General features: G+C 39.0%; 1 protein-coding gene across 1 annotated transcript; it reads right to left on the bottom strand.

Moving 5' to 3' along the window:
• Nucleotides 1–15,917: 15,917 nt before the first annotated feature.
• On the bottom strand, nucleotides 15,918–16,400 carry LOC105944704 (putative endogenous retrovirus group FC1 Env polyprotein). Its single transcript, XM_012950932.2, has one exon. The coding sequence runs from the start codon at nucleotides 16,398–16,400 to the stop codon at nucleotides 15,918–15,920; it is 483 nt and encodes a 160-aa protein (XP_012806386.2).
• Between the last annotated feature and the right edge of the window lie 316 nt (nucleotides 16,401–16,716).

Below are 16,716 nucleotides of genomic sequence, written 5' to 3'. Positions count from 1 at the left end.
ATTATTTACTTGAGAGTAAATGCCAAAAGTATATCCTGGAATAGGTGTTTGTGGTTAGAAAAATAAGCTTAATAATCCTGTGTTACAGATGTAAGACATCAGGTAGCAGATGATTATTAATGTGAAAAATGCATTAGATATTTTTTATTGACAACCTCCATGACTGTAAACAATATCACAAGGTAATTCCCTCCCTCTCCCCCACTTTCCCCTTTGAAACTCCACTCTCCATCATATCCCCTCCCCCTCTCAATCAGTCTCTCTTTTATTTTGATGTCATGATCTTTTCCTCCTATTATGATGGTCTTGTGTAGGTAGTGTCAGGCAATGTGAGGTCATGGATATCAAGGCCGTTTTGTGTCTGGAAGAGCACATTGTAAGGAGTCCCATCCTTCTTTTGGCTAACATTCTTTCCGACATCTCATCCACAATGGACCCTGAGCCTTGTAAGGTGTGATAAAGATGTTTCACTTCTTCTCAGCACTGTGGTGCCTTCTAAGTCATCCCAAGGTCACTGTCATATGAAAAGAGAAGGTTCTCTAAACAAAAGTGAGAGTAGCATTAACATGTGTGTATAAACATTAAAAGAAGTGCTTACTGGGCAGTTTGGTGAGCATAGTATATACATTTAGCCAAACAACAGCAGGTGTTACACCCCTAGGTCTCATGAGTACCTCTGTTGTAGGTTTCCAGTATCAGGGGTATATTCCCTCCCATAGAGCGGACCTCCAGTCAAATTAGAGGGTGGTTTCACTCTAGCCCAGGCAGACCTGGAATTCACTATGTTGTCTCAGGCTGGCCTCAAACTCAAAGTGATCCTCCTACCTTTGCCTCCCAAGTGCTGGGATTAAAGGCATGTACCACCATACCTGGCTAGAGCTTTTTTAAAATTTGTGTGTGTGTGTGTGTGTGTGTGTGTGTGTGTGTGTGTGTATGTGGATGCTCCAGGATCTCTTGCTGCTGGAAATAAATGCTAGACTGAACAACTGGCTTTATGTGGCCTAGGGAATTGAGCCCAGGCCTGCAGACTTTGGAAGCAAGTGGTTTAACCATTGTGCAATATTTTTTTAAAACTTTTTTGAAGTAGGGTCTCACTCAAGCCCAGGCTGACCTGGAATTCCCTATATAATCTCAGGGTGGCCTTGAACTCATGGCTATCCTCCTTCTTCTGCCTCTCAAATGCTGGGATTGTTTGTATTTAAATGAGACTGAAGAGAAGGTTGTAGCCAAATGAGAGACACTGAAGTGAAGAGACAGTTGGTAAGCATCAGCGAAGAGGAAGGACCAAATACAGATGGAGAAATCATGTTGGTTCTGGAGAATATGAAGCTTTGGTGAAATCAGAAAATGTGTGAGGGAAGAGAAAGAGATATCAAAAAGGTAAGTAATTTAAAAACAGGGAGAAAAAATTCCTAACTGATAATTTTCCAGAATCTGGAAAATCATTATTCTATATTCCATCTGCCTGTCATTGAGCCTCTGTGAGTTTCTAAAAAAAAAAAAAAGAACTTTTCCTTCAACTTGTCTTAATGCTCTGCTTAAATCCAGCTTAGCACAGTGCCTTACACGTAGTAAGCACTCAATAAATATTTGATTGATTGATACTCTCCTGTCAGCTTATATGTCCTGCAACTAACACCACACCTCGGGGGGCTCTGAAAACTAAGTAGCAAAATGCTCCTGTTAACTGTAGAGTAGACATATATAGACTCAAAGTTAATGCAACAGCCACACAACTAATGAATGTGGTATGACCATATGCTACAAGTGATGTTGTCTATTGAGATAGATGAGAATCAAGAGTAAAGAGTTGCTTGAGAATAAATATCAAGTGTATAGAATAAATATCAAGTAATAGGTATTTGTGGTTAGGAAAACAAGCTTAATAATCCTGTGTCACAGATGTAAGACACCAGGTAACAGAGAATAATAGTATTCAAATGGCCTAAAAGAACACCATCATAGAACATCAAAGCTTGTACTCTTAACCCACTGCACAACTTAATTTCAATGACAGGAACTAAAAGTCATTGCATCTTAGCTGTCACAAATGGAAGACCCTAGAATACTGTAATCCTCCCTCTTATTCATTAAGACATCCTGCTGTTTGTGAAGTTACAAACATTTTCCTCTAACAATACAAATGAAGCTATAAGTTTCTGCCAGTGAATAAAGCCAGACTATACTGGGCACAGAGCCTCTAACCCCGGCCTAACATGTCAGCCAAACTGATCATAATAAGAAGCCTCTATACAACAAGAAAGTGTCACTGGAGATGAGCAGCCTGAAATCTGACTCTGTGGGCAGCTCATTCTACCTGCAGATTTGACAAAATAAAAGGGAGTGTAGGTCAGAAGCCAGGTAAAACATGATTATGGCTGCAAACTACAATGACATCAATGTATGTGGCAAGAATTCCACAGAGAGGGCTGAAGAGATTGCTTAGTGGTAAGGCCCATGCCTGTGAAGCCTAAGGACCCAGGTTAGATTCTCCAGGTTCTATTCTCTATGTCCAACATAAGCCAGATGCAAATGGTGGTGCATGAGTCTGGAGTTTGTTTGCAGTGACTAAAGGCCCTGATGTGTCCATTCTCACTCTCTCTCACTCTTTCTCCCTGCTTTGTCTCTAATAAAAATAAATCTTTTTTTTTTTTTCAAAAAAGGATTCCAGAGAGAGTCCAAAAACAGAGAACTTAAAGAAACTGCTAATAGTAGAAACAGAAGAAGCAAAGATGAAAGTATTTTTGTTCTGGCTAATTGAATGTGCAACTTGTTGTAAGCAAATTCAGGGTTCAGGAAACAAAGAGAGCTGTACTTGTATCTGGAAGCCCATTACAATTCTAAAGCAAGACTTCAATAAAACAAATGGATTTATACATTTGGTCCTTTAAGGAGATGTTTGGGAAAATGTTATAAATGTGGGAGCCATAAACTTTTAAGTAATGCTTAAAAATAAAATGGTCCTAAAAGTTGATCAGTTTTGTTCATTTGATAATAATAGATGTGAGATAATCCTCTCATCTCTTTAATTGTACATAGCATTATATAGGATGGATGGTCTGTATGATTTAGCTTTTCCCATTTTGATGGGAAAGTTGTTCCTATTTTCCAATTTGCAATACACAACTTTGCTTATTCCCACTACTGTGTATCTAAAATGAAATGTATTAGAGTGTAAAAAGAAAATAAGTCAGTATGTCAAAGAAAAACAATCATGATTTTTGATGATATTACTTTAATGAAGTGAATGTTGGTAGAAATGACAAGAAATACAAATTGTGACCCAAGGACAATTTAAATACAAAGTTCTGTCATATTGAAGGAGTTTGCTGGGGGATAGTTATGAAAAAAATAATACGTATCTACTGTAAAGGACTATTTGACCATGATGAGACATGACTGTGTGAACAGACAGAAAGTAAGATTCAAAGCTTTTCTATATCTAAATTAATAGCTTGTCATTTATGAAAGATAAAAATCAAATATTTGTTCTTAAGAACTTGGCTAAACTTAGTTGATCTATAATCCCATAGAAAAATATTAACTTCATTGAGATAATGTTGTTTGGATGGATGCTTGGATTCCTGATGTACAGATTAATGGACATATAGTGCAAGGAAGAAAAAGCTAAATATATTACAAACACTATTATTTGTATATCCTAAGATCAATGAAATTGAAATTTTCTATAATCAGTTCTTAATTTAAAAAATGAAACTTTTTGGTAAATGTGCCTAGCTGTGGCTCATCTACACTGATATTTATTATTAGTTGTAGTATTATTATTCGTTTTATACTCAGTGAATACAGTCAGGTTGGTACCATTGTTAGCCTCCTCCCTGTTCTCCACCCTCCACAGGGACCCTCTTGTTGGGGTATATGGGTCATGCATTGTGGGGTTAGCCATCAGTTATGGGTAGGAGGAAGTGTCTCTGCATATCATGACCCAACGTGTGGCTCTAACATTTTTTCTGCCCCCTCTTCCACTTGTTTCACCAATTATTCTTAGTTTCAGCAGAGCCTTTTTGAGGTATGATGGGGTGGTGTTCTCTCCTTAGGATCTCTGTGTATTTGAAAAAGAGAAGCAGATTCTCTGATGCAGAGTAAAGTTAGCACCAGATAAATGGGATAACCATTATTTTTTAGAGAGAATTTAATAGGTGTAGGCCCTTTTTTGTCCCACAATTGGTGGAAGCTTGATAATGGAGAGTGGGCTCATTTTTGGATATGGTTCTGATTTGTTTCCCAGCTCCAGCTAGGGTTCCACTCCACTAAGTGGATCAGATAGTCAAATCAAGAGAAGTTTGTTTCCCACCCTGCCAGGGAATAACTTGTGTGAGCATCATATCAACTTGTTTGCTAAGTAGGTTAGTTGCTTGGACAGATATTGATCATTTTCCCCCAGCCACTCATGTAGCACCTTCTGGCACTAGACATGATAACTGTCTGGGGACTGACTCTCCAGTTTCCAGTCAGGTCACTCTGTGTTACATGCCAGCAGCATAGGTGTCTTCAACAATACTCATAAAATAGAGCAAAGAACTGGACAGGCAGTTCTAAAAAAAAAAGAAATACAAATGGCAAACACACACTTTAGAAATGTTCATCATCCCTAAACATCAGGAAAATGCATATTTATAATTTTTGTTTATTTTTATTTATTTCAGAGTGACAGAGAGAAGGAGGCAGAGAGAGAGAGAATGGGCATGCCAGGGCTTCCAGCCACTGCAAACAAACTCCAGATGCATGCACCCCCTTGTGCATCTGGCTAATGTGGGTCCTAGGGAATTGAGCCTCGATCTGGGGTTCTTAGGCTTCACAGGCAAGCACTTAACTGCTAAGCCATCTTTCCAGCCCGAAAATGCAAATTTAAACAACTATAAGATTCCCCCTTCCCCCAGTAAGGATAGCAAGCATTAAAAAAATCAAATGAAAATAAATGCTGGGAAGGATGTGGAGAAACAGGAATCCCCATCCACTGTTGGTGGGAATGTAGGATGGCACAACCACTGTGGAAAGCAATATGGAGACACCTAAAAAGCTGACTATAGAGTTACCAACAGACCCAGTTATTCCCTTATTGGGCATGTACCCTAAAACCTTCAAGCCTCAGGCCAGAGAGATCTTCTCAACCATGTTTATAGCTGCTCAATTCATAATAACTAAGAGCTGGAATCAACCCAGATGTCCCTCATTAGATGAATGGATAGCTAAGATGTGGTATATCTACACAATGGAATTCTACACAGTAGTAAGGAAAAACAACACAATGAAATTTGAAGAAAAATGGTCAAACTGGAAGAGATCATTCTCAGTGAACTCACCCAATCACAGAAAGATAATCACTGTATAGTCTCACTCATCTATAGCTCCTAAACTGAATCTAACCAAGATGCCAACATATCTAGCTAGCATCTCAATAACTGGACAATAGGGTGGATGAGGAGGGCAAGGAGGGTAAAGGAGGGGGTAGGGGACACAAATCTGGACCCAAACAGCAATGGAACCATAAAATTTTACATCCTAAAAGATAGACCCAATGGTTGAAACTTCACCAGGCCCTTAGAGGGAACACCTTCTCCTATTTTTTTTCTCTCTCTCTCTGTCTTTCTCTTTCTCTCTCTCCCCCCCATACCTCTATCTCTTTTATAATACTTATCTTTTTCTTACCTCTTTCCTTGGATGCTGACCTGTATTTCCCAGTATCAGAGGTGGCTATCATCCACAATGGACTCTTGTTCAGATTTCTGTCAGAGTACTTGATGCACAAATATTTTTGTAATCAAATACCATCATAAATATAACTCAGTATTCATCTGGTTATATCAAAAAATTCCATGGAGAAGGAAGTCAACAGAATGGAGTGATGGGAAGAGTTGGGTTTCTCCTTCCTCTCACAGACACACTGACTCAACAATCAGTTCTGAGAAATCCCAAAACTGATTGAGAAATCCCTATTCCTAGGATGAATCCAAACATAGCAATATTAAAATAGGTAAGACAATTGGTGACTTTTGTCACCATAATATCCATCCTCTGACACAGCAATAAATAACCAGGGAAACTAATCACATATTTTCTCATGGGTTTAAAACTCCATGTCCAGCTTCTCATCGAGAAGGGGAAGATTTGGACCATATTTTTACCATTTCAACTTTTGTAGGTATTATACTGTCACAGAGCACAGACATGAATTGACATGTCACAGAGGCCTAAGGGCCTCTAAAAACAAAAGTAATTTAAAGTAGGATGAAGTAACTATCCATGCTGAGAGAAAAAATTCATAAAGGACATGAGGAGACCCAAAATTTAGAACAATGTTGATATTTAGAATTAATTCAGGCCGGGCGTGGTGGCGCACGCCTTTAATCCCAGCACTCGGGAGGCAGAGGTAGGAGGATTGCCATGAGTTCGAGGCCACCCTGAGATGACAGAGTTAATTCCAGGTCAGCCTGGATCAGAGTGAGACCCTACCTCGAAAAACCAAAAAAAAAAAAAAAATTAAAAAAAAATAGAATTAATTCAACCTACAGGAACAGCAACAATAGCAGCAGCAGTAATAATAATAAATGATAATCAACAGCAACAACAAATAGGAATCCCTAGGAAAGGGGAAAAATCTGTTTTCCAGAGTTATTACATGAATCGATTCAAATGCCCTCCTTTCAGCAGCCATGAAAAAGAAATAATACATATATAAAGAAACATGAAGGTGAGGCTCATTCAAATGTATCAACAGAAACAATCCCTCAGAAAAACCATATAAAGATCAAGTAGATTAGACTTTCAAATAATACATGTCCAGATAATTAAAAGAAGATGTGTAGAAAGTCAATGAAATATTGGAAGAATAAAATGGCAATATCAATATAAGGGGAAAAAATTAAAATTCAACCTCCCTTAAAGAATTCTAGAGTGGAAAAATACAATAAGTGAACTGAAGATCTCACTGGAAGGATTTAAAAACCAAATTAAGCAGGTTGAAGACAGAATCATGAACTGGAAGATTAAACTATGGAAATGCTTGGGGCTGGAAAAGTGGTTCTGTTGGTAAAGCATTTACCCCACAAGCATGAGGACCTGAATTCAGTTCCAGCACCCACATAAAATGCTGAGCTGGTGCAGCAGGCTTCCTGTAATCCCAGTATTCAGGAAGCCAAGAAAGGAGCTATGTAGCAAGGTTGCTAGTTTGGGTAGCTGAATAGGTGAGTTCTGGGTTCAAGAGACTTTATCTTAGGCTGGAGAGATTGTTTAGTGGTTAAGGTGCTTGCCTGTGAAGCCTAAGGACCCAGGTTCAATTCCCCAAGACCCACATAAGCCAGATGCACAAGGTGGAGTTCATTTGCAGAGGCTGGAGGCCCTGGCACACCCATTTTCCCCAGCCTTCTCTCTCAAATAAAGAAATAAAATATTTTTTTAAAAAAGACTATCTCAATAAATAAAATGAAGAGTAATCAAGAAAGATATGTGAAGTCAATATCTGGCCTACACACAATGGAAGCGATCTAGTTTGAGGAACAGAAACCGACCATGGGTTATAGAAGAGAGAATTTTAAAAGTGAATAAAGAGCATGTATAACATCATCAGGTTAAACCAGAATGCAAATTCTTGAGTGTCTCAGAAGGAAAAGAAGGAAAGAATATTTGAAGAAATAATGGCTGAAAACTTCCTAGATCTAAAAACAAATAACTATACATATTTGAGAATTTCAGCAAACCCCCACAAAAATGGAACTCAAAGGGACTCTTACCAAGACATATTAGAATCAAATTTCTGAAAAACAAAGTGAGAAATCTGAACCTGCAAAAAAGAAGCAACTTGTCACATACAAGAAATGCACTAAAGTTCTAGCAATCCACTTCTGAGTATCCACTGCAGTCAGAATCACAAACCTAGATTAGCATTCTTATGTTCATGGGAGCATTAATCACAGTAACAAAGAAGTGAACATAATATATAAAGGGGGATCCTGTCATTTGCAGAGTATGAATTAATTTAAAGTGTATTATAGTAAATTAACAAATACTGCATGGATCATTTACAAATGGAATCTGAACCATACACAAGCACAGAGAAAAATGGGGGGGGGGTCTCCAGTAGGTTACAAATATTTTCTCATCAAGGGCTATAAAGCCTCAGATATGCAAAATTAATAAATTCAAGTGAACTGCTATAGAAAATGTTCCTATAAGTAAATGGATTTACAGGTGATGTTAAATGTTCTTATCTAATGAAAGCTAAAAAAAATGTATGCATATATATATATATATATATATATATATATGCAATGAAATTTGAAGAAAAATGGTCAAACTGGAAGAGATCATTCTCAGTGAACTCACCCAGAGAAAGATAATCACTGCATAGTCTCATTCATGTACAGCACCTAACTGAACCTACCCAAGATGCCAACATACCCAACAAGCATCTCAAAGACCAGACAATAGGATGTGTGAGGATGGATGGGAGGGCAAAGAAGGAGGTAGGGGACACAAATCTGGACCCAAATGGCAATGGTACCATAAAATTCTACATCCTAAAAGACAGAAAATGGTTGAACCTTCACCAGACCCTCAGAGGGAACACCTGAGTCACAAAGCCCTGGAGAGGGGATGATGAAGACTGACCTTAATCTTCTACTGCTTCTCTCTCTCTCTCTCTCCCTCTTCTCACTAACTCTTTTATATTACTTATCTTTTTTTCCTTCTCTTTGTGGGCACTGACCTGTAACTCCCAGTACCAGCAGGTGGCTATCATCCGCAATGAGCTTTTGATCAGAGTGACCTACAAGGTTTCCTAAAAGAATGACATATGTCTGTCAGAATATTTGATGACCCACCAGAGGTTAGTGGTAAGACCCTACTGCTGAAGATACCATATACAGTTGACACATAACATGAAGTGACATGACTGAAAGCTGGAGGAGAGCCAGTCTCCGGATAGTCAGCATGTCTAGTACCAGAAGGTGCTACATGGGTGACTGGGGGAAAAGTACCAATATCTACCCAAGCAACTCATGGCCTAACCTACTTAGCAGCAAATAGCCTGTCATGTTGCTCACACAAGTGCAAACGTGGTGCACAGCCATGGTAGGAAACCACCTGCGATTGATTTGGCTAACTGATCCACTCACTAGAATGGAACCCATAGCTGGAGCTGGGAAACAAGTCAGAACCAGATTTAAAAATGAGCCCGTTCTCCATTATCAACCTACCACCGATCATGGGCCACAAGAGGGCCTACACCTATTAAATTCTCTCTAAAAAATTAATGGTTATTCCATTTATCTGGTGCTACCTTTATTCTGCATCAGAGAATCTGCTTCTCTTTTTCAGATGCACGCAGATCCCTTGAAGAGAACCACCCCATCATACCTGAAAAGTGCCCCAGCTGAAACTGAGAATAATTCGCAAAATAAGCAAGGGTGCTGTTTTCTTGGTGAACCTGGTACTAGCACAAGGGTGAAGGAGATAAACACAGAGAACACTCAACTCATACCAAATCAGATATCCAGAGACACAGAGGCTCCCAAGACCTCATCACTGAAACAGACCTAAAATGAACCCAACATGGCTCAGGGAAATTTCTGAAAGAGGGGGTAGAAAGAATATCAGACCCACATATTGGGTCATGATACACAGAGACATTTGCTCCTACCCATAACTGAGGGCTATCCCCACAATGCATGATACATATACCCCAACAAGGAGGGGCCAGGGGGAAGGGAGAGGACAGGGAGGAGGCTAACACTGGTACCAACTTGATCGTATTCACAGAGTACAGAACTAATTTTTAAAAAGTAAAGGAAATACAGTTAGCATGCATAGCACTTACATGTGCTTATCTTAAATTAATGGCCATTATCATATGCCACTCAAAATAAACAAAAAAAATAGTGTTTGTGCATAGTGGTACTTAAAAAGACAGTTTTTAAAGTGAATGGATCCATATAGGAAAAAAAAAAACCACAAGGTTTCTCTAAATAAAGTAATTTCTCAGAGAAAATAATGTATTTCTGGCTTTGGAAAGCATAATTAGGTATACAAGCCACAGTTTTGAACAACAATCATACTCCTTAGAAACTTCTTTACTTGTCACTCACTTAAAAAATAAGACTAGACTATGTAGCATCTATATCTAGCAATTATGATAACCAAAAGGGAAGATAACCATTATAGATTCTGCATTTCCTTTGGAATAGGCATAATCTACGCATCACAAACAAAAATATTCAAATTCATAGCCAACTGCTTCTCTAGTCACCCACTTTAACCACTTCTTCCCTGATGGCTGCCTCACACATAAAGGAAGCTTCAGCTTGCTAAAACAGCTAGCCCTTTAAAGAGCCAATACTAAAGTAAGGAGTAATTGGCAAATGTGCATTGCAACAATATATTCAGACCATCACACATCTCTCAAAACCTTGGTATCGAATGCTATTCCACTGGCTCCAAGCTCTTCCCTCCTCTGCTTTTCTGACTTTTCCCTGGCCTGCCCTAGCACCTCTTGCTTCCCAGCTGGCTTATAGAAGGATTTCCTTACCCTATTGTGCTTGTCATTTTCCATCTTCTCATTTGGCACAAAGGCTTCCTATGGTCTTTTTAAAAATTATGTGTTGGCCAACATGCCATTACTTTGTTCCAATAAAGTGAATCCAGTCTGGAAAATTATAATGATGTTTCTCAACTTTTTACTGCATCTTCTATCAGCTCTGGTTCCAGAAAGTTTTCCAGTTATTTCCTTTGGCTACATCATTTTCATATCCTTAGTAAATCTGGACTTAGGAGGACAGGCACATTTTTTCATTGTTAGGGACATTGCTGTTTACCTTCAAGAGATCTAAGTAAAAAAAATATATACATATTTCCCACTCTCTGTCACTCTGGCTTACTCCCAAGGAAGGAGGAGTAAGAGTTGTCTACCTGTTAGTAATTGACAGAGTCTGAGACTCCTGAAACCTAAAATTCTTGCACTTCCCAGAAGACTATAGGGCTTTGTTCTTGAAATAGACTGCATGCTGAAGCTTCCTTGTTGCTGCTAACCCCATTGACTATTGAACTCAAATTTCACTTTTCCCATACTGTCCTGATTGCCTCAACTTCAGCCAAATGAACAATATGTAATAAATCACTACCTCACCTTGTTTCAATGACTAATGGTAATCGATAATGATATTTTTTTATGTTACTCTAAGTAGTAAACAGTAACCATCTCCAAGATAAGAGGACCCTGTTATTAATCTTCATTCTCTAGTGTCTCACACTATAGTTTGAGTTCATGTGAGAATGAATATCTGAACTTCTACCATGTATCTCTCCTTTAAATCCATTTATTACAAAGCACTTTAAATGAAAGCACTTTTACCTAGAAAATTCATTTTAAATGATAAACCTTTAAAGTACTCCTACTAAAAGAGAAAGATACCTAGATCAAGATGAAAATTTTGGAGGCTGGGAAGTATGCCACGGAATTATTAACAGGGGTAAGAGACAGCACACAACAAAGGAAGATAATAAAAATTATGTGCTTAATGATTTTGATTTTAGGCCAAATCTATCTTTTGGCTTGGCTCATCTACTACAGAGCATCATGTTTTCAAAACCTTTGGCCATAGAGATTGAGTATTTGATTGTCACAATTAATTTAAGCATGCATTTGTGTGCAATATAGTAGGGTACATGAAACCTTGCCTTCTGCCAATATGCCTTTGGGCTGGAACTCAAACATGATGCACCTATAAAAATGTTCCAGCAATTACCAAAAGTCCTGGCAAGCAAACAGACTAGGTTCACAGCCAGCCCTCAGGGGTTCTCCAGTGTCTCAGGTGCCTATGCTGCAACCCCGCCTCATTAAGCTGCTGGGCTATGCAAACAGACAGACAGACACTAATTACTCAGAATTAAGTGCCTGTGAGTAAATGCTGATTTTGGTAATTTAGAAGGACATTAACTCTCTCAAAATGTTGACTTATGTTCAAAATACTTCCTTCAGGAAGGCCAGACACTCCAATTGGATGACATTTTATTCAAACAATGTCATACATGACTGAACTGGCTTGCTTTGTGCTCTGTTTACCAGCTCCTCACACCTTAGGATGTTCAGCATCCAACAAAATTGTCTCCTCAAAACTAACAGCAGAACCACTTCACAGTCTGGATGTGTAGCTCTCTTGCCAACTGGCTCTTGTGTTGCTAGCATGGCCCTTTTGAATAAGCAAGGCAGGGTGAGTTCTGCTTTATGTTCCTCATCACCAGAGCCACGGTGTGCAACCAGCAGGTTTCACGGAACAGAGAGATTCAGGGGTTTGATCCTAATCATTTTAAACACAAATACTTCATTTGATCTTTTCCCTCAAAGATGCAACAGGTGTTTTCATTAAAACCTACATCAAATTTAATTTTTTCTATTAAATTCTACTTTCTACTCCCAACCCTTACCAAGATACCAACTTTCAGATCAATTACTGAGAAGAAATTCATATATCATAATACTGTTATACAAAGTTGTCTTGATGAGATAGCTGTTTGCAAGTTTAGTACTTACTATAAGCTTTATATATAAGTGAGTAATCTACATGTAGAAATCTCTTTCCTTTCAATAACCTGTAGCAGGTTGCTAACTTTTCCTATCTCAGTTTTCTCCTCCTTAAAATAGAGATAATAACAGCCTATATCTCACAGGATCATTTGGGGTTTATTTTGGTGAAAAGATGTATTCAATACAATACAGTCCCTGATTGATAAGAGTCAGCCAATAAAATTTAGAGAGTATTACCATTTCTAGCAATGGGGAGAATGTGTACTAAGTAGGAGGCACCAACATGCTCTGTTCTGAGTAACATGTGAAATTACAAAGTGTTAGATAGATAGGACAAAGAAGACATGCTAGTCGAGAGGGAAAACCCAGAGTATGTACAAAAGAACTGGAAATCAGAATGATATCACTTCTTAACAACAACCACTAATGTCAGAAAAAAGAGGAAATAGTGCTTTAAAAATTGTGAGAGAAAGTGATTTTCAACTAGGAATTGTGCATGTAAACTATCCAGCCATCTAGTGGATAGAAAAATGATAAATTACTATCAATATCCAAAGGATAAAAGATTATATAATGCACCAATAAAATAAAAACAGGATGCTATGAACTGAGTAAGCAAAGAACAGAGATAATTTTCAAAAAAATAGTTTTTAAAAGTTAATATAGTAATCAAGACAATAGCTTACAAAATAGTACAAGTGATAAGTAAAAATAAAGTATTATACTAAATGAGTTTACCCAGACTCAAAAAGACAAATTCCAGATCTTTTCTGACTTATGTGGATCTTAACATGGAATTGGTTTATCTGTTTATAAATTGTAGTAAGCATCAATAGGACTAAAGAATAGGAAGAGAAATTAATATTATTTGGATTTTATGATTTATATGAGCTTTAAGAAACCTGAACCCTAATCTACAAGTTAAGATTTTCTTCCACCATAGAATCATAGACAAAGGAGATTTGTGAAAGAAAAATCTTTTCAAATTTATTCAGTGTCTAGTGGGCAGGTCTCCAGCACACACAGGCAACTTCTTTTATGCCTCATGCTACAGATCCACAATAAGCATTTAACTGGCGAAGCACACATGATAAACTGCTTGTGAAACATGCATCATCTTATTTAAGGTCACAGGACACTGTATGGTAGGTGTTAATGAATATCCATTTATGCATTTTACATTGAGGTCTGGTGGTAGAACACTTTACTTACTATCACAATTAATAAATGTCAAACATGACATAAACACAGTTCTGTTTGGCTCCAAATCTCACATTACTTATCATCTGTTCCACCTGCTTCCTGGGAGCCCTGAGGACAGAACACAGAAAGGGTCTGTGCCCCAGCCAGCAGGGAGTCAAACAAGGACTCGAGAGGAAGTTAACCTGAATGGGGGAAGGCAAACAGACACAAGAAGGAGACCAAGCTAGGTATTTGTCAATGTCTCAAAGCTTATTTTTACACATAGGTTTTTATAGGGTTGTAGGGGGAAGGAGTCATAATCAGGCCAGAGATCACAGGGTTAGCAGCTAAATGCTATTTCTTTGTTTCTTCATCAATTACCAGCAGTACCAGGAGAGGCTATCACCCAGGCATAATGGCTTCTTCATTTCTGGTAATAGATCATTAGATGAGGAAATAGAAACTTAACTTGCTATATAGCGGTTTCTGTCAACATGGCCGAGGTTTGGTTCATAGCTCCCAACATCTCCTCCCTTCTTTTATACAAAAAGAGGGGAAGGTCCACTTTGCAACGGTGGGCATTAACCAACTGGGGGAGTAGGGACCCAACTCCTCCCGTGGGATGTCTTTTACCCACAATATTTGGCCCTTGGTACCTTTTGGGGAGGGGAGGCAGGGCCAATGTGGCCAGAGTGAGGCACAGCCTTAATGATAACAGTTGTGGTACCAACCTCCATGTAAGTCAGGTTTTTCTCTCAGAGAATTCAGAAGCGGCCACAAAGGGACCTTCCATTGCAGTGCTTTGCCTCACACCCATGTTGGGGCCCATATCACACTCACTTTATTGTAAGCCTATATGCATAGGTCTGAGTCCTATGCAGCTCCCGTAGGAGGGGTAGCTATATGGTCATGACAGGTAGACCACAATAATAGCAGAGGTGTAGAGGACAGCAGTATAGTAAATGAGTGCAGAATGTATATAGTATAGTAAATGAGTACAGAATGTAAGATCAAAGGAGAGTGACAGCTGCAGGTGGTAGGTCTTCAGTGGCAACACCTCGACCCGCCAACTCCAGTCTGTGATAATGAATCTGCAAAGGCTGCATCTTAATGGCATCAATATGTTGACATATAAAAGATGATTTTATTTATAACAAAAGGTCCAATTGTGAATAGGAGGATTAAAATAAGCAGAGGTCCTATTACCAATGGCAACTGGGAGAGGAAGGGGGAATTGGTCCAAAATTGAGAGGAGGAGGGACCATCGCGAGAATGCAACTCTCGGCTAAGTTTTTCCAAATTTTTTGTTTTCCTCAATGATTCTGGATTTATTGACATAGAAACAGCACTCCTCTTGGAGAGCCATACATGTTCCTCCTTTTTCTGTTGTAAGGAGGTCAAGAGCATGTCGATTTTGTAGGGTGACCTTGGCTAGGGAGGTGATCTGTCTCTGGAGGGATTTAAGACTATTAGTGGTGGAATCAATTATCTGTTGTAGTTTTTCAGAAAATTTGCTGGCAGAATACAAGGAGTGCCCCAATGCTCCACCTGCCACCCCTGCAGAAATAATCGAAGTGGTCAGGCTTGCACCTACCACTAGTGGAAGGAAGGCTGCTCTCTTATGAACAGTGTGAAAAAGCCAGGCAAATTCATCAGGGCTATACATGGTGAGTTGGGGGACCACAGCTACCAGGATACAAGGTCCCAGTGTGGTGCTATTAATGTGAGTAAACAGAAACATGTGAGTAATGTGAGTAAACAGAATTGCACCAGAAATAAATCAGTGGGGGGGATATAAGTGTCACAGTTACAGAGGTGTTTTGTGTGTAAGTTAAGTCAGTAGGTAGTGATTCGTTAGTAAGGAAGCAGTGCAATGTGAAAATATTATTTACATGGTGAGAGAGTAGTGGGACAGGAGAGATAGGAGGAGTAGTCTTATAGTAAGATTGATTAAAGGAAAGGATGAGGGTAGAGGAGGCATTTAGGGGAGTTGCAGCAAGGATTGGACGTGAAAGGGAGGCCCAAAGCAAGCAAGAAGAAGCATTTACCTGGGAGGCATTAAGTAGATTGACAGCATATTGGAGATATATTGGCCAAAAGTCCCATTTTGCCTTGTCATTATTTTGAAGGGCAGAGTGGAGGTTTTGTTCATTTTCTAAAATTATTTGATTTACTTCATCCTTGGAGTCTGCAGGGACTAATTGTCTGGATATATATATGCATTTCTAATAGGGTAGGAGAACCAGCCATCATTATAGAGTTGGCCTGCGACTCCCTTTTCCCAGTGCCCATGCCAAGGGTCAGAGATAACAAGGATGAACTCTTTTCCTTGGAGGCGGAGAATACCATTTTTACCATAGACTTTATGCATTCTGCTGCTCCAATATCTACAACCTCCATAGGTGGATTCATAATCTAAACAACTGCCCTTATTGTCATAAGAAAAGCAGGCATAAGGACTATATGTAGCAGTAATTGTTTTGGGAGTGATTTTAAAGGTGAGAACTGACTGGAATCCTGTAAGAAGGCAGTGCCCTGAACCAATGAGGGTGGTGGAATCCTGTTTGATGGGGCCCTCCTTTACTTGAAATTCCCATTGAAAGATGGTAGCAGTAGTTAAGGGGATGATGGGCAACAAGGAGCAGAGGAGCAGTAGATGTTGGGTGTCGGCTGTTTTCATCTTGAATCTTGAGTATTGGAAACCTGGAAGAGAAAAGAGGATGTTGCCTCAGGAATAGGGTGTTCTTGGGCGTGTTTTACTGAGAACTTATAGGTTGGCCAGCAGGGAATCAAACAATGACTCGAGGGGAAGTTAACCTGAATGGGGGAAGGCAAACAGACACAAGAAGGAGACCAAGCTAGGTATTTGTCAAGATCTTGACATTTATTTTTACACATAGGTTTTTATATGGTTGTAGAGGAAAGGAGTCATAATCAGGCAAGAGATCACAGGGTTACTAGCTAAATGCAATTTCTTTGTTTCTTCATCAATTACT

The sequence above is a fragment of the Jaculus jaculus genome, chromosome 19 (assembly GCF_020740685.1).
Source record: "Jaculus jaculus isolate mJacJac1 chromosome 19, mJacJac1.mat.Y.cur, whole genome shotgun sequence".
NCBI classification, from domain to species: domain Eukaryota; kingdom Metazoa; phylum Chordata; class Mammalia; order Rodentia; family Dipodidae; genus Jaculus; species Jaculus jaculus.
The sequence above is the reverse complement of the archived record's forward strand: the minus strand, read 5'-3'. Positions and strand labels throughout refer to the sequence as shown.

Coding starts and splice junctions, on each gene's coding strand:
- LOC105944704 (XM_012950932.2), bottom strand. CDS start 16,400: ATGAAAACAGCCGACACCCAACATCTACTGCTCCTCTGCTCCTTGTTG.